Source organism: Microcaecilia unicolor, chromosome 11 (genome assembly GCF_901765095.1).
Source record: "Microcaecilia unicolor chromosome 11, aMicUni1.1, whole genome shotgun sequence".
Taxonomy (NCBI): Eukaryota; Metazoa; Chordata; class Amphibia; order Gymnophiona; family Siphonopidae; genus Microcaecilia; species Microcaecilia unicolor.
This window is the reverse complement of record NC_044041.1, coordinates 15589943-15617194: the sequence shown is the minus strand read 5'-3', so window position 1 is coordinate 15617194 and position 27252 is coordinate 15589943. Positions and strand designations below refer to the sequence as shown.

The 27252-nt window shown below is 40.0% G+C and overlaps 1 protein-coding gene across 5 annotated transcripts in view; it reads left to right on the top strand.

The window, feature by feature from the left end:
- The window catches only part of GAL3ST1 (galactose-3-O-sulfotransferase 1), a 225912-nt gene that overhangs the window by 181095 nt on the left and 17565 nt on the right, over positions 1 to 27252 (top strand). For all 5 annotated transcript variants that reach the window (XM_030218700.1, XM_030218699.1, XM_030218703.1 and 2 more), the window contains one exon: positions 3759 to 3892. In XM_030218700.1, coding sequence (XP_030074560.1) covers positions 3759 to 3892 — 134 coding nt within the window. The remainder of the gene's footprint in view (positions 1 to 3758; positions 3893 to 27252) is intronic.

Sequence of the window (27252 nt, the reverse complement as noted above, 5' to 3'; positions counted from 1 at the left end):
CAAGTGACTCCTGAAATCCTTTAAATCCATCATTAGTTGTTTTGAGAATACCGATGGACTATCAGTAAAGCCTTGCGGCATCCTAGTCCACCTGTATGCCTCATTCTGTACTATAAATGACGTCAAATCCCTAGACTCTGGATGAAGAGGTATTGAAAAGAATGCATTAGACAAGTCAATGACAGTATTGTACGCATATATATTCTGGGTATGCAAAAGTGTAGCAGGATTTGCACAAATCGGAAATTGATTTCTTGTAATCTCATTTAGCTCTCTTAAATCATGTACTATCCTTACATTGTTTTCCCCTTTTGGAACCGGAAACAATGGGGTATTGTACGGGGATACTGAAGGTTCAATAATACCACATTTCAATAATTTACCAATGTGTTCCAGGGTTTTGGATACTAATTTAGGTCGTATGGGGTAAGGGTCTTGCTTCGGCCCCTGTGCCCCTTCTATTAATTCTATCTTATGGGGTTTTGCATTTACGGCTAGTCCATATGGTGAATCACTTGTACTCCAAATATGTTGTGGTAATTCTTCCATAACCCTTACTTTATTTTCATTATTCAACTGTTGGACCATAGTGAGCAAACTTGGTATTTCTTTATTTCCAAAATCTAAACACAGTCCTAATTGAGACAACAAGTCTCTACCACACAAATTTACTGGGCAATCAGGTGCCACTAAGAAGGGTACCACAGCCTCCCTTGAACCGTACGGTTGGCATTCCAGGCGCACCAGAGTCGGTTCTGTTAGCCTTTTTCTTTGTTCTATCCCCGTAAATCCCACTGTTGTTCTATACTGATTTGAAAGCTTAACTCCCTGCGGTTTTGTACATAACACAGAGGTACTCGCCCCTGTATCTATCAAAAATCTCACAGGAGTTCCATATTTTCCAATTGTCAATGTAATAAAGGGTTCCCTTGTGTCTAACCTGAAAATCATCCCTCTTCCTGACACGGGTCAGCTTCCAGTCAATAGCATTGGTCTGGAGTATTCTGCCAAGTTGGAAAGGCATTTACAGTGCCTTGTCTCTGTACTGCAGCCCCTGGTCCCTGTGATTGCATCGCCGGCTGCTGTAAGGCAGTCTGCGGGGCACTCACAGGCATCCCTACTACTTGTGGCATCAATCCTTGCTGCGTCTGCATTTGTACTTGGGGCATTCCTGCATTCTGATAACATTCTGAAGCATAGTGACCATATTGCTGACAAATCATATTGTTCAGATGTTATTAAAGATTTTAAATCACCTCTTTCACCTATTAGCCCTACACACAGAACTAGCTAGGACTGTGACTAAGTCAAACCAGATGATCTCTTAACACTGCAGGAATCTCACTTAAAAAAAAACAAAGTTAAATTGCAAAGACATTCCACATAGAGAACTAGAACCTATTAATTAAACAGAATAACACATATTTTAAAATAAACAGAGATCACCTTATAAGACAAAATCAATCTTATTTAAATCTAATCTAAAACAATCTTTTAAAAGGAACAAAACAAATTTCAGTTCTTCCTGACCTTTCTAACCTAAGCCAGACACCCGAGAAATCAAAACCAGATGACATTCCTCAACCTTCAGGCTGAACCAAAGGCTGCTTTTCCTGTTCTTGCTGTATTTTTTCTACATCTACATGGAAAAGATCTGCTGCTACAGAAAATAAATTCCAAATTGTAAGATGTTGTTCTAAACTTTTCTTCTGCTTATTTTTATTTTCTTGTAAGTATCTCAGGAGAGATAATAATTTTGGACGATCAAACGATCCATACTGAGACCAGCTCAAAAAAGAATCCTTTGCATCATATTTGACCCATTTCTCATGTGTTTCTTCAATCTGTTTTTTTTCTAACAGGAATAATTCTATGACATGCTGCAAAGGAGTGCATTTTTTTGAACTATCTAAATCTAAATACAAAGTATATACAGGGGTTTTTTCTTTCTTATCTGCCCCTTTCCCTTCCATTTTATTCTGACTATTACAATTTCTCCTATAGAGCCACAACCTACAAAAATATACTAATGCACTTAAACAAAGAAAATATACAAAAAAGAAAACTACAAAGCTAAACAAATATACCACTAATAGGTCCACAATGTAAGCTTACTCACGCGTCTTCTTATTCTCTTTTTAGCAAGCCCAGGAGTCATCACCCGTATGTCCACTTCAGTAGGTTGATCACTCCCACTTCCGTGGTGCACAGAAATCAGGCTTAAACAACGCTTGCTCTCTCTCAAAATCCTGTAAAAAACTTCATTAACAACAAACACTTAATTTGTCATTCGTCTCGCCTTCTCTTTTCCGTGTGCGGCATCACTCCTGGCTGGCTCGCCACTTTTGTAGAGAATGCCAGACGAATTTCCTATTTAAGATATAAAGTTTATTTACAATTGTACTGAATAGCTCAATGGGCTATTTCAGGTAGCATTTCTTGATAAGCAATATACAAGTCAGAATGAATGATTAAAAAAACAATGTACAGCGAATAAATCAGAATGCTATAGACAGACGAAGAAATCAGAATGCTATATACAGACAAAGAAATTAGAATGCTCGCTACCTCTTTGTTCCAATCTGTTTTTTTATCGTTCTTCTTTGGCATCTGACCAATTCTCTCATACAACATTCCTGTGCAAGTCTCTGAATACCACAAAGCTGTTAATCATGGGCAGAACATGCTACATCTGTTTTCCCTTATTGCTCCCCCTTCTTGCCAGACTTTCTGGAGCCGTGCCTTCGGCTGATGTGGGCCTCATGTCTCAGGAGATTTAGTGTTGAAACAGCTTGCTCTGCATGTTCTTTGAAGCTTTCCACTTCTATTTTTTTATGCTTTTATTCAACACCGTTTTAGCTATTGCAAGTTATTGTGCAATTTCCCTGTCCTCTCCTTTCCGTTTCAGCTATTGCAAATTATTGTGTAATTTCCTCTTTTGTCAACAATTTGTTCTTATGAAGACATCTAAATATGGATATATCAATTTCATAACATCTTGTAATCTGGGTGCCAACTTATTAAAAACATTCTCCATCTTACAAACCAAACTTTCCATTTTCGTCCATAATTTCTACATCGTATGTGTTACATTCAATTTGAAAGTTGTACCAGGTTTCATTAGGACTCACCAAGCAGTCCTGCTCTTGCAGGCTCTCTGCTATAAGGCCATCAGCTTGTTATCAGGCCTAGTCAGTGCTTTTCAGCTGGTTAAAGCTATGTAGCTTGGCCCACCACTATTCCAGTGGATAGGTCTTAAGCTAGAACACATATTAACTTGCAGGAAAAGCACGTCCTTGCTCAGCCAGTCATAGATTTTTAAACCTAGCTGGTATTTTTACAGCCTGAGTGCTAAAATCTGGCCTTCCACCCTTCCGGTGGGCATCCAGTGAGGGCCTCTTGCTGTACTATAATTATACAGTCCCCAAAGCCAGGTTTCCAGGTTTGTCACTGTCCTATAGAGAGAGAGTGACAGTGGCAATCTCCAAAGTTGAGAGCTAGAACAATATTGTAAAAGAGCAGTAGCAAGAATGGCAAATGGTGGAGTTGAATGTGGGAGAGGTGAGCTCTCTTCTGCACCAAGAAAGTGGAGGGTAAAGAGAGAGGATGTCCTCCCCTCCTATGGAACTTGAAAAGTGACTCCCAGGCCCCTGGTGCAAGCAAGAATTACTGACCTGCTTCTGTTTAAAAAAATGTATGCTCACCCCAAATTTAAAGGGTCTAACAATAATGTTTTTCTGTCTCCTTTGACTCTGCAGATGTCTGCTATTGTACCAAAGGGGAAGAACTGGCGTTCCATGTACAAAGGACTTGTCTTGGGGACTCTTCTGACCAGTTTCATGCTGCTGCTGTACTCGTACGCCATCCCACCCATGCAAGGCAACATGAATGAGTAAATGGAATTAATCTGGGAATATACAATTCATTAAGTAGGGTGTTCTGTCCCCAGCAACCTTACACTAATTTTATAGCATATCCCTAAAATGTGTTTAATGCCTTTACTGTTACTCTCACTTCTATGGATTTCGCTGCCGCCATCACTCGCTGGAAAGGTATATGAGCAATACATTGTGTGTAATGTAGTCCAAAGAACAAGCTGGGGATCCCTCTACGATGACGAATCACAGCAGGCAAAAGTAGAGGCTGACCAAAGACAAATCACCACTGGAGATATAATCCAACAGTCTTTTATTGATGAAAATAAAGAAAGGACCCGACACGGGTTTAGAATCAATTTTAAATTCAAACTCAGGTAAATTGCTCCATGACCATATCTTCTGCTACTAGTGTATTTCAGAACGTTTTAGGTTATACACTAGTAATGTTTGTTCTAGATTTGTTCCACAGTGGTTTAGTTCCTCATAACACTTTTTGTATTAACACGACAGCTTTGTTAATTAAGGTTTATGGATCGATATTTTTTTAATTCTATTATTGTTAATGCTTTATCAACTTACATTTTAATTATTGTTTCTCAACGGTATATGTTGTTTTTTATTTTATTATTTTTTATTATTATTTTTTACTAAACATGTATTTTCTTTAATTTTCTTTTTATTTTATATGTTGATAATTGTTTTTAATTTATATGTTGATAATTATGTACATGGTTTAAATTATATTTAGCATTTTTGTACACTGCCATACATGTTTATTCACCGTTTGTATTTATTATTATTTCATTATTATTTTTTACCTATAGAGCTTACTGTTTGACCCCTGATGTAGGCGCTTCCACGCGTCGAAATACGGCCCGTGTCGGGTCCTTTCTTTATTTTCATCAATAAAGGACTGATGGATTATATCTCCAGTGGTGATTCGTCTTTGGTCAGCCTCTACTTTTGCCTGCTATGTAATGTAGTCCCACATGTACCGCAGCCACCCCTGCTTGTTGTTTAAAGTTAATTGTTAGTGGCCTATTCTCCTGCAAAGGCCTCCTCCCTTTCTCTACCAAGCTTGATTCATTTTTCCTGACTATTTCTACTCTCTCTGTCCTGATGGGTCAGCTAGGGTATGACCTTTCTCTCTAATTGAGGAATGCCATATGGGACCATTTCTTCTACCTGATAGCAGGTTCTGTCCCTATTGGTCCCTTTACCTCCACCTCCCTAGGCTTGTGTGGGGCTTTTCCTGGCTTCCGTGTCTCCACGAGGAACATTCTTCTCCTTGCTGTGGACAGCACATGTTCTTCTCCCCTGAAGACAACTCAATCTTTTTACTTCGTTCATTCTTTCTCTGAAGATACTACACAGTCCCAACACCCCAACTCTGAACTGCTTTCATCTATTTAGCCACTTTCGCACCTCTGCAATAAAGCTCCTTCTCTTCAGATTTCCATCTCCATCCTCCGATACAGCTCTGAGAACTAAGAAGTCTCTTGCCTTGGGGCGTGAACTTCTGAATTTGTTCTAACTGTGAGTAAATTATCTACATTTATTCAATAAAGTAAATTTCAGAAAAAGAATAAAGACTTCTTAATGTGCTGACATGCCGAGGTTACGCTTCTTGGATATTAAAGCCTTAAGAATGTTACGCTTTAAGAGGCCAAGACATAGGGTCTTAAAGTATACTTTCTAGCAAGGCTCCCGGTTACCTGCAACAGCTCAGTGCATATTTATATTTTTTATTTCTATATATTTCTTTATCATCTTATTTAACAGAGCTCAGGTCAAAGTAAAATTGTATTTGCATCCAGGTTTAAGTGTTTTAATGTACAAAACAATTTACTTAGTAACATAGTAGATGATGGCAGATAAAGACCTGTATGGTCTATCCAGTCTGCCCAACAAGATAAATTAATTACATATGGTATGTAATACTTCATATGTATACCTGATCTTGATTTGTCCTTTCCATTTTCAGGGCATAGACTGTAGAAGTCTGCCTAGCATGGGCCTTATTCTCTACCTTCTGAAGCTGAATCTGTCCACCCACGACCAGGGCACAGATCATAGAAGTCTGCCCAGCACTGGCTTTGCTTCCCAGTTACCGGTATGCCTAAACTTCTGTGGATCCATTCCTTCTAAACAGGATTCCTTTGTGTTTATCCCATGCATTTTTAAGAAAATAATATAGGGCTAGCCCAGTGGCTCATTGGCAGTACTGTATTCTACCTTCGGTGCTGGGCAAAATTGGTAGAGACTATTATAAAGAACAAAATTACAGAGCATATTCAAAAGCATGGATTAATGAGACAAAGCCAAGATGGATTTAGTAAAGGGAAATCTTGCCTCACCAATCTATTACATTTCTTTGAAGGGGTGAACAACCATGTGGATAAAGGTGAGCCAGTTGATATTGTGTATCTGGATTTTCAAAAGGGGTTTGACAAAGTACCTCATGAAAGACTCCAGAGGAAATTGGAGAGTCATGGGATTGTTCCATTGTGGATTAAAAACTGGTTAAAAGATAGAGTAGGGTTAAATGGTTAGTATTCTCAATGGAGAAGGGTAGATAGTGTGTTCCCTAAGGATCTGTGCAGTGACCACTGCTTTTTAATATACTTATAAATGATCCAGAGATGGGAGTAACTAGTGAGGTAATTAAATTTGCTCATGACACAAAGTAATTCAAAGTTGTTAAATCGCGAGAGGATTGTGAAAAATTACAAGAGGACCTTATGGGACTGGAAGACTGGGCATCTAAATGGCAGATGACGTTTAGTGTGAGCAAGTGCAAAGTGATGCATGTGGGAAAGAGGAACCCACATTATAGCTATGTAATGCCAGGTTCCATGTTAGGAGCCACCGACCAGGAAAGGGATCTAGACGTCGTTGTCGATGATACGTTGAAACCCTCTGCCCAGTGTGTGACGGCGGTGGCTAAGAAAGCAAATTGAATGTTAGGTATTATTAGAAAAGGAATGGAAAACAAAAATGAGGACGTTATAATGCCTTTATATCTCTCCATGGTGCGACTGCACCTCGAATATTGTGTTCAATTCTGGTCGCTGCATCTCAAAAAAAGATATAGTGGAATTAAAAAAGGTGCAGAGAAGGGCGACAAAAATGATAACGGGGATATGAAGATTTCCTTATGAGGAAAAACTGAAGTGGCTAGAGCTCTTCAGCTTGGAGAAAAGATGGCTGAGGGGAGATATGTAGTAGTAGATGTGATAGAGGGCTATAAAATAATGAATGGGTAGACGTAAATCGCTTGTGTACTCTTTCCAAAAATACTAGAACTAGGGGGCACATGATGAAGCAACAAAGTAGTACATTTAAAACGAATCGGAGAAAATCTTTCTTCACTCAACGTGTAATTTAAATTCTGGAAATTGCTGCAGTAAAAGCAGTTCGCTTAGCGAGGTTTAAAAAAGGTTTGGATGGCTTCCTAAAGGAAAAGTCCATAGACCATTATTAAAATGGACTTGGGGAAAATCCACTTCTTATTTCTAGGATAAGCAGCATAAAATGAATTGTACTTTTTTGGGATCCTGCCAGTTACTTGTGACCTGGATTGGCCACTGTTAGAAATAGGATGCTGGGCTTGATGGACCTTTGGCCTGTCCCAGTATGGCAATACTTTTGATTCCCTAGGTCATCTGGGGCTGGAATGGCAGCATTCACAGTAGGGGCATAGTCAGAACACTATTTTTTTGGGGGGGGGGCAGGGGTGGACTGGGGTGGGGGCAAGCATTCCTCTCAGTACCTCCTTGGCCCTGCTAAAATATATTTTTGCTGATGGGGATGCTCAAGCCCCACCATCCAAACAGATTCTCTGCCAGAGCCCCTGATCGTACTGCCTGAGCAGCGAGAAAGCCAGCAGGGTGCTCTAGACTATGACACCAGCACTTCTGTGTATTCTGAGTTTGGTGTATGAACTGAGCATATGCAGAAATGCTGGCATCAGAGTACCCCACCCACTTTCTGCTGCTTAGACAGCTTGGGTGGGGACTCTGGCAGAGAATCTCTTTGGCTATCAGGGCGAACATCCCTGCCAGCTAGGCAGCAGATGCTGCAATTTTGGATGGGGCCTGAGCAGATTCCATTTACCACCACCTGTCGCCTGTCAGTCAACCAGTTTCCAATTCAGTTCACCACTTTGCGTCCTAAGTTCAGGGTGGGCCAAAATCACATCAGACTAGTGGGCTCTGGATATTCGTACAGAAGATTACAAGTTGGAGTTCTCCCACCCGGTCGCTCCTCTTCTTGCAGTCTTCTTGTCGAAAGGAAACCAAGGCAGTCAAGGTTCAAACTACTGTAGATTCCTTACTGGCATCCAGGCCATTATTCCAGTTCCCCAGGCTGAGTAGAGACAGGGCAGACACTCCATCTACTCCATTGTCCCAAAGAAGGAAGGCACCTTTTATCCAGTCTTAGATCTCAAAGGTCTAAACCGCTGCCTCCAAGTGTCCCGCTTTCGCATGGAGACACTAAGAGCAGTCATAGCTTCACTTCAAGTGGGAGAATTTCTCACTGCCCTCAGTTTCAAGGAGGCATTCTTGCTTATACCTATATGACCGCCGCATTGGAGGATTTTGTGTTGGGCTGTCACTTTTGTAAATTTTAAAGGCCCTCTTTGCGCCCCAGGAATACCCTTCTCCGGGGACAAAGGGTCTGCGCCTCCACTATGTGTTGGGCCGCCTGCTTAAATCCTTCTGATATTCCATCCCGGGGATATTGCTGTTGTGTATATAGCAGAAGGCGTAAGTCTAGGATAATGTCCATGACCATGGCCTTCTGTCTGTCAGGATCTAAGTAGATCTTTGCCCATTTAAGTTCCCATAAATATATGGTATTAGAAATCTATAAAATTTAGTGTAAAAAGTGTGTGTTAATCATATGTGGCTTAGTTTCTAGTTAGAATGACAGGTAAAGAATAATTGGAAATAAAGACAGAGATAGATTTCAGAAAGAAGACTTTATTCTTACCAAGTTGTTCAATTAAGTACAGACATCAGACAGACTCTGGTTTCAGTCGCACAGGGCCCTGCCGTCTGAGAAAGCGTTGGGGAGGACTCCAACTCTCTCTCAAAATCTTATCTCTTTTATAGCCCCAAGTCCCAATACAAGTCTATTGTGAGGTACCTTTTTTTCCTAATATTTCTCAATTTCTGAGATCATACTTTCGTATCCGGCCATCTGTACCATCTGTACCCAACTCCTTCCGTTCTAGCTATTGCAAGTTATTTCGCAATTTCCTCTTTTGTCAACATGTTTTCTCTTCTGCCAGAACATCTTATTTTTAGCATATCAGTTTCATTCACTTCCTCTTTTTTTTATCATCTTATGATCTCAGTTTCATCTTATAGAAAGACAAACTCCATTTTAATAAGTGCTACATTCAATTTGTATCTGATTTTGTTAAGACTCATCTATAAGGCCATTAGTAGGTTATCAGGCCTAGTCAGTGCTTTTCAGCTGTACAAAGCTATGTAGCTTGGCCCACCACTATTCCAGTGGATAGATCTTAAACTAGAACGCATATTAACTTGCAGGAAAAGCAAGTCCTTGCTCAGCCAGTCATAGATTTTTAAACCTAGCTGGTATTTTTACAGCCTGAGTCCTAAAATCTGGCCTTCCACCCTTCCGGTGGGCATCCAGTGAGGGCCTCTTGCTGTACTATAATTATACATTCCCCACTTGTCACCCCCTCTGGAGAGGGGTGACACCTAGCTCGTCAAGCTTGTCATCATCCATTCCAGAAGGTGGCAAGCTATCAAACGAGAGGGGGAGTTTTGGTCTTACAAATTGTTAGAAGGTATGGTGCAAGATAGGAAACTTCATTCTCAGGTGATATATTATTTGGGCATACGGAATTCCCTTTATATTACCCAACCCCTTGGGCCTTAATCTTGATGTTACCCCTCTTGAGGTAATAGCAATTTCAGGTGGATCATACTAATAAACACTTTCAGGTCTGTCTATGGCTTCTATTATATCTGTTGCATAGCGCATGGGGAGATAATCTAATGTATCTATCTCAGTAGTCCTCGGAAGGAATAGTGGTTTTGATTAAGCATTGTTATGGTGGCTCAACAAATATATGGTTAGCACTCAGACTGCAGACTGTTTTAGGTTGTAGGTATTCAGAATCCTTAAACAGGTATGAGGTTGTCTTATACAGCAAAAAGGGTCAATCCTAGGAAAATTTATATTTAACAAAGGTCATGCATGGAACTTGACATATGCATAATGATCTGGAAGTATGGGAAGCATTTTATATATCCGTTACCCCACTTGGAGCTTAATCAAACCTACAGAAAGACATGCAGCTTAAGTAAGCCTACACCAAAGTTAAACAATTGCATAACTGGTTGATACTAACAGGGTTTACACCTACATTATGATATCATAGCCAGTATTAGGGTTTGATGTTACCCATGTATCTGAGCAATATCAACTTCAATTTCAATTACATAAACAGAAATAACGGGAAAACTGTTAGAAAAGCAATTAGAACAATAAAGGAAATAATAGGAAAATAAAAATAAAACCTTTTCAATATATAGACAGGATTACTGCTAAACTACAAATAAAACAAAATATGAATCTATAATGTCCATAAACAGCAACAGTAAATCTCAAATTAAGTATCAGTTCTTAATCCTCTTTCATCGATCATGGTTGAGGCGGTGGAAGCGCTGAAGAATCTGGACAGAGATCTGGGTTTTCAGGCTGGCCTGCTGAAGGAAGTGGCTGGTCTTGAGATGGTTAGGCTGGTAACATCTGGTTCTGCGGCTGAGTAAACCCGTATATCTTTCACATGGACCCAGGACTTGTGGTCCAGTAGTTTGCAAGGTGTAAAGATTATTGCCACAACCTTGGGGGATCTAACATCATTTGGGCCTGGATAGATCTTGAAGACGTACTTGTGGTGTACAAACACGGATCTTTCCATGTCTTTATTCTAGGCATGCCCCATCATAATCAGTCCATCAAGAGTCAGAGGTTAGCAAAGGAATAAGCAAAATAACTGTATGCCTGAATGATACAATGCTATATCTTGGTGGGCATACTCAGCGTGAACTGAATAAGCAAAAATAATATATAGATGTCAAGAGACATGAAAGACAATGTAAACATGGAGAAAACAGTGCTAATTAAGTGCAAAAGCAAAAGCGAAACCATAAGGGTTCAATAATGAAAAGCCAATTATATCTCCTGATTGGGAGGGGTCAGAGCTTCAACTTCAACCCTCTTAATACTAGGAATTGGGATTTGCATAATATATCCCCACTTCTGGCTTGCATAATGTGCAAGACAGATTGGTAATTATTACGAAGACATGATCAAATAACAATGGTTAAGTATATGGAACAAAAGAAAAGAGTACAAAAAAACTAACAATAAAAATTGATTGTTCGAATTATTGATGTAAATATGGTGAACAAAAAATAGTCTAAAGGCACGGATAATGCGTTGCAATCTATGGCCAGTAGGTATGGAATCTTCACCTGCGATGACTAACATTCACCAAGGGTTGAGCCCTCAGCTGCAGGAGGCCAGCAGGACTTACGAGCTAGATGATTCAAAAAGAAGGGTAGAGGCCAAAGCTTCTTGAAACTCCAGTAAGTGGAGAGCCTGTCTCTTTTGCTCATGGACCATTTGATGCATATGTTGAAACTCACGCTCAATAATGTCTCGTATCTCACACTGGGTAATGTTGGGGTCCGTGCATCTGTCCTTTAATTTAGCGATTCTTTGCTGCAACATAGCCTTCAGATCAGATACGTTATCGGGTAGCTCTTCTTTGCTAGCAGTCGTCTCCTCGGTGAGGGACGTCAACGGGATTCCTGTATCCATTTGGGGAAAGGCAAAACTTAAACGGACCAGTAGTGAAAATTAGGTGGTTCATTTATTGAAAGAAGTCATAATGCATCGAGAATGAAAAATGTAACAAAAAAAAAATTTTAGAAAACCACCCTGAAGGGTGTAAGGTAAAAATAGGCTTACAAAAAAACAAAATAAAAATAAAACAAAATATTATACATCTGAATTGCAGCAAGGCATATTCAGATGGCAAGGCAAGAAAAAGGTTCCTTGAAAAAGATAAATGGAAGGAAAAAAAAACATTCAAAAGTGCAGCCACCCTTGATTGACCTTCATATAGAGTTTAAGTAACCCTTTTCAAGCAGTCAAAGGGGTTATTGTGATAACCTGTTTTAAATAGAAAGGAATCAAAAAGTGGAGTGCATAATTTTCCTTATTCATGTCTGAAAGCTTCACCAATTCTCCGTTCAAGAATACTACAAATTCTATGATCAGCGCAAAATGCTCCCCCAAATGGCCAGTTCAAGGGAATATTTCTCGCATTTATTCCATATAACGGATAATGGTTATTAAATATTTCTTCTTTCTTAGACAAGGAAATAATGAAAAGCTTTCAGATATCACACACATCATAAAGAGATTTCAAAAATGAAGGCTTTATATTCATGGGAAAAACTAAAGAAGTGAATGTCACATCAATTTAAACAGCGCAACAGTCAAAGTAGAAAACATTTTAACAATGAGCAATACATAGCTTTTATTTAAAAGGGATCCCGTATAAAGTAAAATGGCATAAATAAGTCAGTTAAGGTATATATAAAAAACATAAAATGAACATCCTCTGGGGATCGCTCATCCCTGCAGTTGATAAGAACTCCCCAGGGAAGGTATGCATAGAAGCAAATAAATAACTTGCTGACTCAGTTAGGTCATTTGTATGGTACCATAAATATACACTTGCAATTAAACCTAGAAAAATATAAAATAAAAACATGTCACCTGTAATAGAAACAGAAACATCACACCAACACATATACAGATAAATGGTTTCTGGATATCAAATGAGGAGCTGAGTAGTATGAGTAACTGAGAGGAACAAAATCAGATCGGGTTCGGATTACGCCCAGTCAGTATGGACGGGTGGGGTGGGCGATTTTAATTCCAGGGCTAACGTTGAACAGGTAGTAGACACTGCGATACAGAATGAGCGATGCGCAATAGCCGCATTGCCCGAACTTGATCTCTGGGCAGATGCCGTCGTGGTTCAGAACACTGAACGGCATAATGGCCATATTGCTGGCAGCGATAACACTGGACATTGGCATAGCGATCAGGACTAGGGCCAGAATGGTAGTCTCTAGGTCGTCTATTAGTGTCGGGTGGGCCTTTTCCAGGTTGAGACCGGCGGCCACGATCACCAGGGTAATCATTCCTACAGTCTTGGCGATGTGGGTTATCTAGCGAGGGGAGGTCACTCGGTCGTCTGCGGTCTCTCTGTGGCTGTCGTATCTGCACCCGGGAGACACGTAGCGATGGGGAGTCTGAAGGAGGTTGACGGTATTGACTATGAGGAAGGTGTCGGCATGGACATTCCATGGCGTAATGTCCCAATTGGAAACAACAGTTGCACTGTACTTCAGCTCGGTGGCTGGGAGTAGGCTGAGAGCGATAGTCCCGGCACTGATTGTTAGCACTAGGAGCATTGGATTTATGTGGAATGAGTGAATCGGCTCTTACAGGGGGCCGTCTACTAGGCCGCGGATTAAGATTGCCCTCACCAAGTATCAATAACGATGTCAGATCGACAGTGTCTGGGATCACATAATCTGTGATAGTCGATACCCATCTACTGAGGATCTGATAATGGAGATGACGGGTGGAATCGGGTGTGTATGTGTAAATAAAGTCTAACAACCTTTGCAGATTTTTGGTTTTAAAGGTGCCTTTACGGGGCCACGAGAGTCCAGGCTGAAACTTATTCCAGGAATGCCATATTTGGCAAAACTTTATAAGATGTATGCGGTCTCCTGGGAAGTGATTTATCACTCTTTCAAGAGGCAGCATAATGAATTGGGTACCAGAACTCTGGTATGGTAGAACACCGATATCTGGGTTGTGTCAAATTGTACTGGCAAATCTAGTCTTATACAACACCTATATCACTACTATCTGTTACTATTATCTCCACAAGAAATCCGAATATAAAATTGCCAATAGAAATCCGACTATGAATCCAACTAAAAATCACCAACTCCATAGATTATCACAACTAACGTGACAATAAACTACAGGTCCACAGAGGAAATCCGAAAGGTCACACCACCGTCTCGGTGGGGATACCTTAACGGCACACCCCCCACTACTGTGTTACCCTGCGCTGGGTAGACAGATAGATATAAGGCGGGGGACACCGCACCGTGCAAAATCTATGCTAAAGGACTCAAATGTCCGTTCCGTCATTCCCTAACTACTCTAACCATGCTCGCTAAATTCCCTACACTATTTATGACGAAATCTGGGTTAGTACCTAAGCTATATCCAAGTATTTACATGTCCCTAAAACTATGTTTGTGTTAGTACCCTAGCTGTATCTAAACCCCTAACTAGGCACTGTCACCTACCATAGGGACAACACAAGAATTTGCCCCTCAGCATGTGGAAGCTTCGCAGAGCATCAGTCCCTGAACTCTATCTAACTGTTTCTACACTATATCAAACATCTTATGTATCTTCTGTAATAACTCCAAAAAAAACCTCTTATGTATCTTCAGTATAAATCCAATAACTCTTACGTATCTTTCATAACTCAAATAACTTTTAATGTCTAGACATTATGTAGTCTGTCCAAAGAAATAAGAACTCACTCCACCATCAAAGTACTTGTACAAGATTTAACTACTCACAAAATGGATGGTAAAGGAATCCCCACAATTCGGAGAGACAGAGAACTAACATTTGCTCACAACCCAATATAAGCGTTAAAATTAATGAAAGTATTAAAGAAAAAAGTCTGAAGAGTAGGGATTATACATAGTCAAGAGCCCCATCATTGACCTATACACACCCCCAGTTAACGTTCCTAAGTGTTCTAGACTTAGAAATCCAGGATATACCCTGCCGGAATTAGGACAGGCACTCTCCCGACTAACCTCTAGATCAGTAATTAAACCCAAGCAACTGATCGACACCAGCTATAAGTATATCCAAGGGGGCCAAATATGCCAGTTACGCAAAATCAAACACCTCACTAGAGGACACCTTAAAACAGGTGTATATTCCAAAATCTATATTTTTAGTTACTGTCACCCCAACCACGGTTAACCTGCTTATGGCAGATATTAGTCCCAATATGGGGTGGTTTACCACAATCCCAGCCAGTACCAGTAATTGTCAATTGTCCTAACTTATTGCAAGATAAAGATATAGAAATAGAAAAGGTATAGAGTATAGGGAATTGGAGTAAAAATTTCCCAACTTTAAGTTACAAAATGTAAACAAGGACCTGGCAATAATCTCCAGCCTGTAACAGCATCATGGCATCATGTCTGTATAAGTACGTATATGAGGGACGAACTGTAGGGCACCTTAAGGGCGGCAGCCGATTCTGAAGACTTTAAGGATCCAGCTGCGAAATAAAAATAAAGTGTACATATTATATGGCAAAAACTGGGCCTACCTAATTTGTAATGTAAGGCAGAAAATAAATTGTAAAGTTATGTTGGGAGCTGTGTATGGAAACAAAATATAGACATTAAACAAGACATGAAACTTCTACATACTATAAGAAGAGTAACAGGGGATAACCATATATGTTACTGAAACACCGATTTCAACAAAAGGCAAGAAAGGCATTGTAATATGTGTAGTCCGGAGCTATACCCCTAGAATAAATGAAATAAAGGTAAATACATATTAAATGATTTTGGGGCGGGTACCGGATAGGTTGGAAGTAGCATCTAAACTGGAAAATATAAGAGAAGCATATATTATAATAAATTCTTAAACAGAACGCCAGAATCGTGATGCAAAGATGACAAGTTAATACCTATAAATATGACAAATTACACTCAGAAAAGGAACATAGTAAATAAAATAAACCCGGATGAGATGGCAGGAAGCTTTTGTGCTTAAACAGGTGAAAGGGAAAAAACAAATTAAAACATGTGATTCGTACACCAAGAACTTCTAATGATACGGCATAAAACATACATACTAATCAGTGACTGAAATGATATGTCTAAATGATGACAAACAGAACAGCTGCAGCATGAGAAGGAAAGAGAAGGTGGGTTGGGTTATAAAGAACCAACAGGAAATAACTGAAGAAGGAAAGCAACGCTGTATTCTCATGGCACGCAGCCATCATCTTCTCAACCGGAAAGGTAAAACATATTTTATATGCATATCTATTAAGGTAAAAGCTAAGAAATGCTTCTATATAGTACATAATACTTCTACTATCATATAAGTTATACAAGGGGTTATCTAGCTCTTAATGTAACAATAAACCATTGTAATTTCATGTGATTTGCTGTATTGGATCCGAGTTCACAATGCTGTTGAGTAAAAACAGAAAACTTGTTATAAAGACTTACACAATTTAATTCATTATAGAACCATATTATTTAAAAGTGATTGTCATTCTCAGGACGTGGAAATATTCATCAGGAAACATTATAACATAAGTCATTACTGCAAGTGTTAAAAATAAGCCAGTCCAAGTTGTATACACTCGGAGGACGAAAACCACAATGCAAGCGAGGAAGTGCAGTATTTCCTGTAGATAACATTATAATATAGTTAGGTTCACCGATTATTAAAATTGTTAAAAAGCATCCTTCAAATGAGACTTAAATATGAAGACAATTTATAATTCTGACAATCTATAATATTGTTCAAAACCAGGATTCAAAAACCCATGTTTCCTGAAGATAAGCAGGCTTGTGGTATTATTTAAAGTCAAACCATTAACTAACACGATAGTACGGTGCTGGGGCTGTAACTTATATTTCTTTTAAACGAGTACGCCATTAAGACAGAGCACAAGAAACCTGAACTATATGAGTATCGGAAATGCAAAGCATATGAGAATCTTATCTAGAGGGTGAATAAGATCTCCTCATATCTAGCGCAGTATAACACAAACAGTAAAATGTCCATATATAGTACAAGCTATAGTAGCCGATGGGCGGGGACAGCATAGCGCCTAGCTTATAACGAGAGCAGGATATAATCTATATAGTGTTTAAACAGCAAACTGTAAAGATATGTTTCCTAATTATGTCACAATAAAGCCCCATTTCAAACTGCTCGTTCAGGAAAACCTCAGCAATTATATATGAAATTATGCACAGCTTGGGAGAAAGAAACATCGGCTGGCATTGTGAACAACAGGAAATCTTAAGATAAAAGTGAATTCAGAACCGATTACACAAGGAGGGACAATTTTAGGGGGAGGAAAAAAACAAAAAGGTGCAAGAGTCGGACAGTGGTGGAACCTAAAATATAAATTACTAATTGGCGGAAAGCCCAATGCTTTTGCCGCAGGTCAAATGAACAGACACTTGAAAGTCACAGAGGTGAAAAGAGAGTGTAAGAAAATTGTACAAGAGTGAGTGGTGTCAGCCATGATATATATTCTACACTATCCCAAATTACTTATCCTCCAAGGTAGACTTCAAATGTTAGAACCCCAAAAAACAAATGGGGGTTGCTACTACCCTTAAAGAATATAGGAGACGCGGAAGAAAGGCTCCCATAGTCGGAGGACACGGGTCTCAGGGGTCTCCGCTGGTTAGGAGTTCATCTACAACTAAACCCCCCCCTGGATCCTGGTTAGGAGTTCATCTACAACTAACCTTTAATAAATTTAAATAAGTCAGGAGTTCATCTACAACTAACTGTCCTAAAAGCCCTGGTTAGGAGTTCATCTACAACTAACCTTTATAAGATTTTAGATGCCCGAGTCAACTTGTCCAAACTCGCAATGAAAAGCGTCAGACGTCTCTATATTGCCCCCACGCTCATCTGTACTAGATAACTCATATGCGGGCAATAATGCCGAATCCGCAGGCCACTCCGAAAATGGAATGGAAGTCTGCTCAAAATCTAGTAATTTCGATACCGTCATCCATTGAAGGATCACCTCCAATGGGTGTAAGCCCAAGGCATCGATATCAAAGCCAATGGTTATAGCGTGACACTGGTATGTAAGAAAATAGAAATAAAAAGCAGTATAAAAATATAGCCTATCCCAGGGAAGAGCCCCTGAAACAAACTACAAAGATAGTAAAGATAAAATAGATATAATAAAAAAAGGAAATTAAAAGAAAGGTTTGTAACACTGAACATATGTAAGCTCTTGGGGGATGGTACTACCATAAAAGAATCATTAGACAATAGATTTTCTATTAAATAATTCATAAGAAGGGAACCGAAAAGCATTAAAATAAAACAGCTGACAGTAAGAAAGCCTGCAAAACCAGGACAATACAATACAAAATAAAATCAATCACACTGTTGGGCTGCATACACATACATTAAAGTCTGAAACAAGAGTGACACACGCAAAATAGGAGAGTAGGTGGGACCTAGCGAGGGAGAGGAATATCAAGAAAATGAACTAAAAAAACCTGGAAAAACAGACTGTAAATCATTATTATGGAACTCGCAATATTACACTGCAGAAACAAAGGCCATTGTAGACAAACAAAAAACCAGCGCTGCCACCGCAAAAAAAAAGGAAACCTGAAAGCATTCAAAACACTGCTGTTCGTGGAAGAGGATACATACAAAAACTAGAGAACCGGCAACTGGATTATCAAAAGATAAGTGGTTTAAAAGAAATATGTACCATTACATAGGAATTTCATTATGCATGCTGAGAAAATGAGCCATAAAACAAGATTAAACTTGCAGAAAACTGAATATATGATTGAACTGAAAACATTGCCGCACACCATTTATTTATAGAACTCGAACACAGTCTCACAGCCTTAACTAAAATAAAAACCCAAGCTTTTGACAGTAGAGCTAATCAGTAGTATAAAATCTAACTTGCATCCTGAAAAGTTACGGGCAAGCAGTTCTACAGGAAATAAGTGGATATTAATCATGCCGTTCAGAAACAGTGCCGTAAGCTAAATCCCGGAGTATCATTTCAAAGTATAATAACAAAAATCTATGGAGGGTCATACATATAAATGCTACCACTTTTGATACATTCCATCAATTAATATACAAGAGTAGCAGCACGTTGGGCGCCAAAGTGAGAGCCCAAAGCATATCCAAGACATAAATAAGGAAAATAAATGACAAATTTTAAGCATTATTAATTAAAAATATAACATTGTCCCAAAACAAATTATAAATTAAAAGGGTGTGATAACAGCTACTAGGTCAAGTACAAATTTAAAATTACAACTGTAAAAGGAGAAGAAAAAGCATTAATCAGACCGGAAGATGGCCGTATAGTTTGACAGCCAGCCATAAGTTACAGTATAAAGCACTGACAATACATGAAGGAGAAGAGCATGCTTCTGAAGTCCAGATAGCTTAGAAAAACAAGTCACAGAGCCAGGGGACAGGAGAATGCTGTATAATGGACAAGAGACCTTTTGCAAGGAGAAAGTATAGGTGGAAGTGAGATAAATTTAACAGTCTTACAGCCGAGGCTGTGACAGGAGAGAGGGGGTACAGGAAAAAAGTGGCAAATTCACTCAGAGAAGCAGTAACAACGGGAGCTTAAGGCAGACAACTGTCAGGATTAGTGCAGGAAGAGTTATCAGAGCGGAAGATGGTGACAGTCTGTCAAAAGTAATGGCACAAAACATTTACAGCGCACGAACGGACAGCAAGCTCTCAAAGCATGAGACGCACTTGCAAAATAAAGACACCGGTTAACAATACTTAGAACTGGCAACAGACCTGTCATAGGGAATATTTATAATCAAAGAAATAACTAACAAGATAATATGGCAGAGAAATCACTGACAGAGAAGAGAACATAACCTTACTGACAGATAGCCTATATATAAGAGCAGGGAACATAACCAGAAGAAAAGGAAGGTGCCGTGACCAACGGAGGCAAATACAAAGTACAGGGCAAGACGTTATTACAAAAGATTATTAGAAACAGGATTTAATAATAGATTCCAAAGCTAAAGATTAGCAGATACGAGAGGGAGAAAGTGCAGAGAAGAGGAAGGAAGTGGGCGCCGTCCAAGAAGCCAGGCAGTTACAGAAGAAAAGAGGAAGATAAGCAGCTACGCACTTGTAAATTGAGAGAGTCAGTGAGAGACTTAAAGAATCGGAAGAAATGGGACCGCAAATGTGTGCAAATATAAAGAAAAGAAATAAAGTGCGAAGAAAAGCCACAGCCGTATAGGAAACCGGCATCTCCTTCATAGTCAAAAGTATTAGGCCAATAAGTGGCTAGGATGCTGAGCGCCGTTAACCGAAGCTTGCAGATAACATAGTGACAGTAAAAGGTAACTCAATCTAACACCCGATTGAGTCAGAATTAAGCAGTTGAAGGTCAGACAGAGGTAACAAAAGCGTATAGGCGAGAGCGAGCATCTGGGGGAGCAGGAACAGAGGTGGGGGCAAGCCTGTCAGTGTTGAAGCATAGTTCTAATGCTGCCCATAGAGCTTGGCAATAACAGCGAAATAAGGAAGCAGAAAATGGTGAAGTGCAGCTAAGAAGCTGACAAAGAATTGTTAGGTTTAAACTATAAATCATTCACAAAGACACATCAGGAAAATTTCTAACTAGGGTGGGGAGAAGTCAATATTGATAGCACTCTCCGTTCAAGATGACAAAACCAAGTACGGAGAAAGGAGCGGAGAAAGCATAGAGTGCACTGCAGGATATGCGAAGGTTATAGAGTTCACTGACAGTAATAGAAAAGTATAACGGAAGAGCAAGTGGCGAGGAGATAACCACAGGAAAAAGTGAAATCATAGAGAGTAGGAGCAAAAAACTTATATAACGGACATGAAGGAACAGAAAGTATATTCTGGGTAAGACGGAACAGAACTGTGTCTGGATCAGACTCAACCCAAGATCTTCAGACATATAAGTACAGAGAAGACATAACTACTACTACTACTACTACTTAACATTTCTAGAGCGCTACTAGGGTTACGCAGCGCTGTACAATTTAACAAAGAGAGACAGTCCCTGCATCCCACGAATACAGGTGTATTGAGGGAAAGACAAAAAATTTAAGAACAGAAAGGAGGCGGCGAAGGAACCGCCCAAGGAAAAAGAACAGAGGAAGTCAGAAGGACAAGTAGGGGAACTCATAGGTAGAGACAATAGATGTGAGAGTAAAGGAAAACCGAGAATAGAATGGGGAGGGAACAGAAACGCATCTGAAGCAGGCAGAACATCTGTAGTGAGCCAGAAAGCATACAGAGAACGTAGGGGTATAAAAGAGGAGAGAAGAGAACAGGAAAGAGAAAAAGAGAACGCGCAACCTCTAAGGATCGTTGAGCCAGAATGCTCGCATCAAGACCAATCCAAAGAATTGAGCGGGAAATAGACAGGCAGCAAACACGAGATCGGAGTCTCCTCGTCTCGTAGTAATGCACCAATCACGCAACAATCACACACTTACACGCATCTCGCAAATCAAAAAGATGGACAGGATAGAAGAAAGAAAAGAGGGTGAGAAAGAACAGAAGAGAATATTGAAAGACAGAAACGAAGGTTTGAACGCAAATATTTATCCCCTCTGCGTTCAAAAATTAGGGAAAGAAGGACAGTATTAGGGGGCTATTGTGTTACATCAGCGATCCGGGTCAGAGAAACAAGTGTGCCAGTTCAGCGCAGGAGAATAAGGCGTGCAGGGAACAGAGGAAGAAGGCAGAAAGATAGAAGAGTATTTGAGGGAGGGGTGAGAAAAAGAACGGACAGAATACCAGTGCCCAGTACCCCTCAAATGGGCAATGTCCGTGAGAGGCAGGAAAAGAAAAATAAGGAAAGGCAGAGAAAGGACATCATAGAGATAAAAAAAAGGACAGGAACGCGGTCCCAGTTATAGGTGGAAGAGGGGGGTCAGGGAGATAAGGGGGGGGGGGGGAATATGAGAGAAAAAGAGAAAGGAAAATTGAGTGACAGAAATAAAGCATTGAACGCACAGATTAAGGTATCCCCACTTGCGTTCAAATGGCGGGCGGGAAGGTCAGCGGTACCGGCCAGCGATCGGGGTCACCAAATGTAAATTTTAAAGGCCCTCTTTGCGCCCCAGGAATACCCTTCTCCGGGGACAAAGGGTCTGCGCCTCCACTATGTGTTGGGCCGCCTGCTTAAATCCTTCTGATATTCCATCCCGGGGATATTGCTGTTGTGTATATAGCAGAAGGCGTAAGTCTAGGATAATGTCCATGACCATGGCCTTCTGTCTGTCAGGATCTAAGTAGATCTTTGCCCATTTAAGTTCCCATAAATATATGGTATTAGAAATCTATAAAATTTAGTGTAAAAAGTGTGTGTTAATCGTATGTGGCTTAGTTTCTAGTTAGAATGACAGGTAAAGAATAATTGGAAATAAAGACAGAGATAGATTTCAGAAAGAAGACTTTATTCTTACCAAGTTGTTCAATTAAGTACAGACATCAGACAGACTCTGGTTTCAGTCGCACAGGGCCCTGCCGTCTGAGAAAGCGTTGGGGAGGACTCCAACTCTCTCTCAAAATCTTATCTCTTTTATAGCCCCAAGTCCCAATACAAGTCTATTGTGAGGTACCTTTTTTTCCTAATATTTCTCAATTTCTGAGATCATACTTTCGTATCCGGCCATCTGTACCATCTGTACCCAACTCCTTCCGTTCTAGCTATTGCAAGTTATTTCGCAATTTCCTCTTTTGTCAACATGTTTTCTCTTCTGCCAGAACATCTTATTTTTAGCATATCAGTTTCATTCACTTCCTCTTTTTTTATCATCTTATGATCTCAGTTTCATCTTATAGAAAGACAAACTCCATTTTAATAAGTGCTACATTCAATTTGTATCTGATTTTGTTAAGACTCATCTATAAGGCCATTAGTAGGTTATCAGGCCTAGTCAGTGCTTTTCAGCTGTACAAAGCTATGTAGCTTGGCCCACCACTATTCCAGTGGATAGATCTTAAACTAGAACGCATATTAACTTGCAGGAAAAGCAAGTCCTTGCTCAGCCAGTCATAGATTTTTAAACCTAGCTGGTATTTTTACAGCCTGAGTCCTAAAATCTGGCCTTCCACCCTTCCGGTGGGCATCCAGTGAGGGCCTCTTGCTGTACTATAATTATACACTTTCTGTTCAGGGCTTTGCTCTTCGGTCTCGCCACAGCTCCAAGAATATTTACCAAGCTTATGGTGGTGGTGGCTTCCTTCCTTTCGGCGCCAGGGAATCAGAGTTCACCCGTATCTTGAAGACTGACTTATTCATGCATCATCTATTCAGACAGAGTGGCTGCGACGGACAAAGATATCTGTCTTCTGCAGTTGTTGGATGTATGCATGTATGTCTTGGAAGATTGTGCTTTACTATTTTTAATGGAGTTCTTTTTATCTGGTATGATGTTTTTGTATTGTAAACTGCTTCAGTCACTGTAGTGGGGAAGCGATATATCCAGTTTGAATAAACTGTAAACTGTTGGGTTGGGTGATCAATTTTGAGAAGAGCAGACTAACTCCATCCAGACACTGAAGTATCTAGTCATTCTATTTGTCTCAGCACAGGACAGGATCTTCCTCACAGAGTGCAGGAGGTCAAAGCTGGTTCAACAGATTCACCTTCACCTCAGTCAAGGCAGGCCCAGGGTCTGGGACTACGTCCAGGGTCTGGGATTAATGGCAACAACAACTGATGCCAGCTAGTCGGGTTGGGGAGCTCATTACAAGTTCCATCTTGCACAGGGCACCTGGATGGAACAGGAGTCTCAGTACTGGAACAGGAGTCTCAGGGCAGTGCAGAATGCCTTATGTGACTTTGCTCCCTTTCGGTGGGGGGGGGGGGGGGGGGGGAGGGACACAAGGTCCGAGTTTCCTCTGACAATGCGGTGGCATATATCAACAAGCAAGGCAGGACCCGCAGCCAACTGATGGCAATGGAGACGGCCTCCCTCATGAGTTGGATGGAGAAAAATCTTCTCTGCTTGTCGGCAGCTCACATTCCTGGGTCCCCTTGAATGCGGAGGCGGACTTTCTCAGCAAACACTCCTTGGACCTGGGAGAATGAGAATTTATGGTGTTTACAAACACTTCAAAATACAGCTGCTAGAATGCTTCTCAGGGCTAGAAGTTTTGATCCTGTTACTCCTCTTCTCATTAGTCTTCATTGGTTGCCGTTATCTTACAGCATTAAGTTCAAAATCCTTCTCCTAACTCTTAAAGTTCTTTTTTCTGGATAACCATATTACCTGTCTAATGTTGTCATCCCCTATACTCCTTCTCACAATCTTAGTTCTTTAGACTCCAATCGTCTTACCCTGCCGTCACCTAGACTTGCTTATTTGGAGTCTACTAAGATCATCTGTTTTTTTCTTTCTGGCTCCAAGATTATGGAATGATCTCCCACTGGATATTCGGAATGAATTGTCTTTGACTTGTTGTTTTCAATTGGCTTTTGGGTCCTAAATGCTGTAGAGTGTCTCCTGTAATGGGCCTAGAGGGCTTGTATCTGTACTTTTAAAATTCAAAGTAAATTAACTTAAATTTAATTTACTCTGTGTTATATAATAATTGTTTTCATATACTTTTGCAGAATGAGTGTAGTTTTATTTCCTATTTTTATGGCGTTCTTTTCATTTTTATTTTTAACGTTTAAAATTTTATTATTGTGAACCGCTTTGATCTTGCTTGACAGGGCCTGTGGGGATGGAGCGGGGATGGAGACAGGGCCTGCGGAGGCGGAGACAGAACCCACAGGGGGGTGGGGGACGTGACAAACTTTGTCTCTGTGTGATTCTCTTAACTATCTCTTCATCCTGGCTTTCTAGTGGAGTACTGCAGGGTTCTCCCTTGCCTCCCATCTTATTTAAGATCATGATGATTCCTCTTGGTAATCTACTTGAGAGCAATGGTCTTTGTAATTTTATTTATGCTGATGACATCACTATTTACATCCCATTTTCCAAAACTCTTTATGATATCATTAACAAAATCAGATTAGGTATCACATTAACTGAATCCTGAATCACATTTTAAATTGAAACTTAATACCGAGAAGACTAAATTTTTATTAATAACAAATCCTTATCTGACTTTTCTCAAATATTTTACAATTGATAATATAACCTATCCTCTTCCTCAATGAAAATCTTAGGGGTTACAATTGATCAGCTTTTATCCTTAGAAAGTCCAGTCTCGAACGTAGTCTCTAGTTCCTTCCATATGCTTTGGAAACGTAGGAGCCCTTTTACTAAGCCACGTAGGCGCCTACACATGCCAGTTCAGAGCTACTGCCCGGCTACCGCGTGGCCCAGGTGGTAATTTCATTTTTTACGCGCGTCCACTACACACGCTGGAAAATATATTTTATTTTCCTGCACATGGTGCTAACCAGGCAGTAATTGGCATTGTATGCATGTTGATGATCACCGCCCAGTTAACATGTGAGACCTTACCGCTAAGTGAATGGGTGGTGGTAAGGTCTCAGACCCCAAAGTAAAAGTAGAGGCTAACCAAAGACGAGTCACCACTGGAGATATGAATCCAACAGTCTTTATTATTATACTTAAAAGGAAGGCCCGACACGGGCCGTGTTTCGACGCACGCAAGCGTCTACTTCAGGGGTCATACAGTGAGATCTATAAAAAATGTTTGTAGAACAAACATAAGACAAACTATAAATAAACATATATAGCATTATACAGGAAAAATAAGAATTTAAAGTGAAAATGATAAGTAATAGGGATGAAAACATTCAAATTATGAATCAATAAATGTTATTAATGAATTAATGTATTGTGTTCAGTTTTAGAGCCATATCTTGCTAAAGATGTAAAAAGACTGGAAGCGGTGCAAAGACAAGCTATGGGATTTGCGTTGCAAACCGTATGAGGAGAGACTTGCCGACCTGAACATGTATACTTTGGAGGAAAGGAGAAATAGGGGTGAAATGATACAGACGTTCAAATAAACAACCCTTTTCGGGAGACGGGAAGACGGTAGAACTAGAGGACATAAATTGAGGTTGAAAGGGGGCAGACTCAGAAGTAATGTCAGGAAGTATTTTTTCACGGAGAGGGTGGTGGATACATAGAATAACCCTCTGGCGGGAGGTGGTGGAGATGAAAACAGTAATCGAATTCAAACATACGTGAGATAAACACAATCCTGTTTAGAAGGAATGGATCCACGGAATCTTAGCGGAGATTGGGTAGCAACGCTGGTAATTGGGAAGCAAAACCAGTGCTGGACAGACTTCTACAGTCTATGCCCTGATCGTGACTGAATAGATATGGATGGGCTTGAGCGTAAATTTTAAGGGGCTTCGACATTAGCTTCAGAACTTTTAGTACAAGAAGAGTGCTGGGGAGGCTTCTACGGTCTGTGCCCTGAGAATTGGAAAAGACAAATCAAACTCGGGTATACATATAAAGTATCACATACCATGTAAAGTGAGTTTATCTTGTTGGGCAGACTGGATGGGACCGTACAGGTCTTTATTTGCCGTCATTTACTATGTTACTGTATTACTAGGATTTCACTAAGAGAGCATTTGGTTATAATTGGAGGAGTTTTGCCATCTATTGTGAGGGCAGGGTCACAAATCCCTTCACTTGCCCCACACAAAAACTGCTTGAATACCTTCTACATCTATCAGAGGCAGATTTCATGACCAACTCAGTAAAGGTTCACCTTACTGCAATTGGAGCTTATCATTATTGGGTAAAGGGTAAAGCCTTTAGTTTGCTTTATGTGGAACATGCTGCATGTGAAACCACCCAACAAGCCTCCCACAGTGTCATGGACCTCAATATTGTACTTACTCAGCTGAAGAAAACTCCTTTTGAGCCACTAGATACTTGCTACTTGAAGTACCTGACCTCTGAAAGGTCTTATTTTTGGTGGCAGCCAATTCAGCTGCGTTAGTGAGCTGCAGGTCCTAGTAGATGATCCACCTTGTACTAAATGGTTTTTTTTTATTTTATCATTTTACTTAATTACATTCACATTTATCACATAAATGTAAGGGAAAACAGAAATTGATATTAAAATAGAAAACATTTTCTCCCACCAATATATGTTATATAATCGTCCACAACTGGGAGATCCAAGATCAGGAAAACAATCTCAAAGAAAATAAGAAAAACTCAAAATGGTTAATCTTACAATTCACTTTTTCTAGGGGAGGAAGGTTAATCGGTAATTGCAGCCGGTACAGTGGTAACTAAAGGAAGTTGCTGCAGAGGGTTCTTCATCTGTTCTTTCAACTCCACAAACTCTTGTAATTTCTTAGGTTCAACAAATAAGTAATTATTAAAATTCAAAGAAATAGAACACTTACAAGGGAATCGCACTAGGAAGGTCCCACTTAGGGCAATGA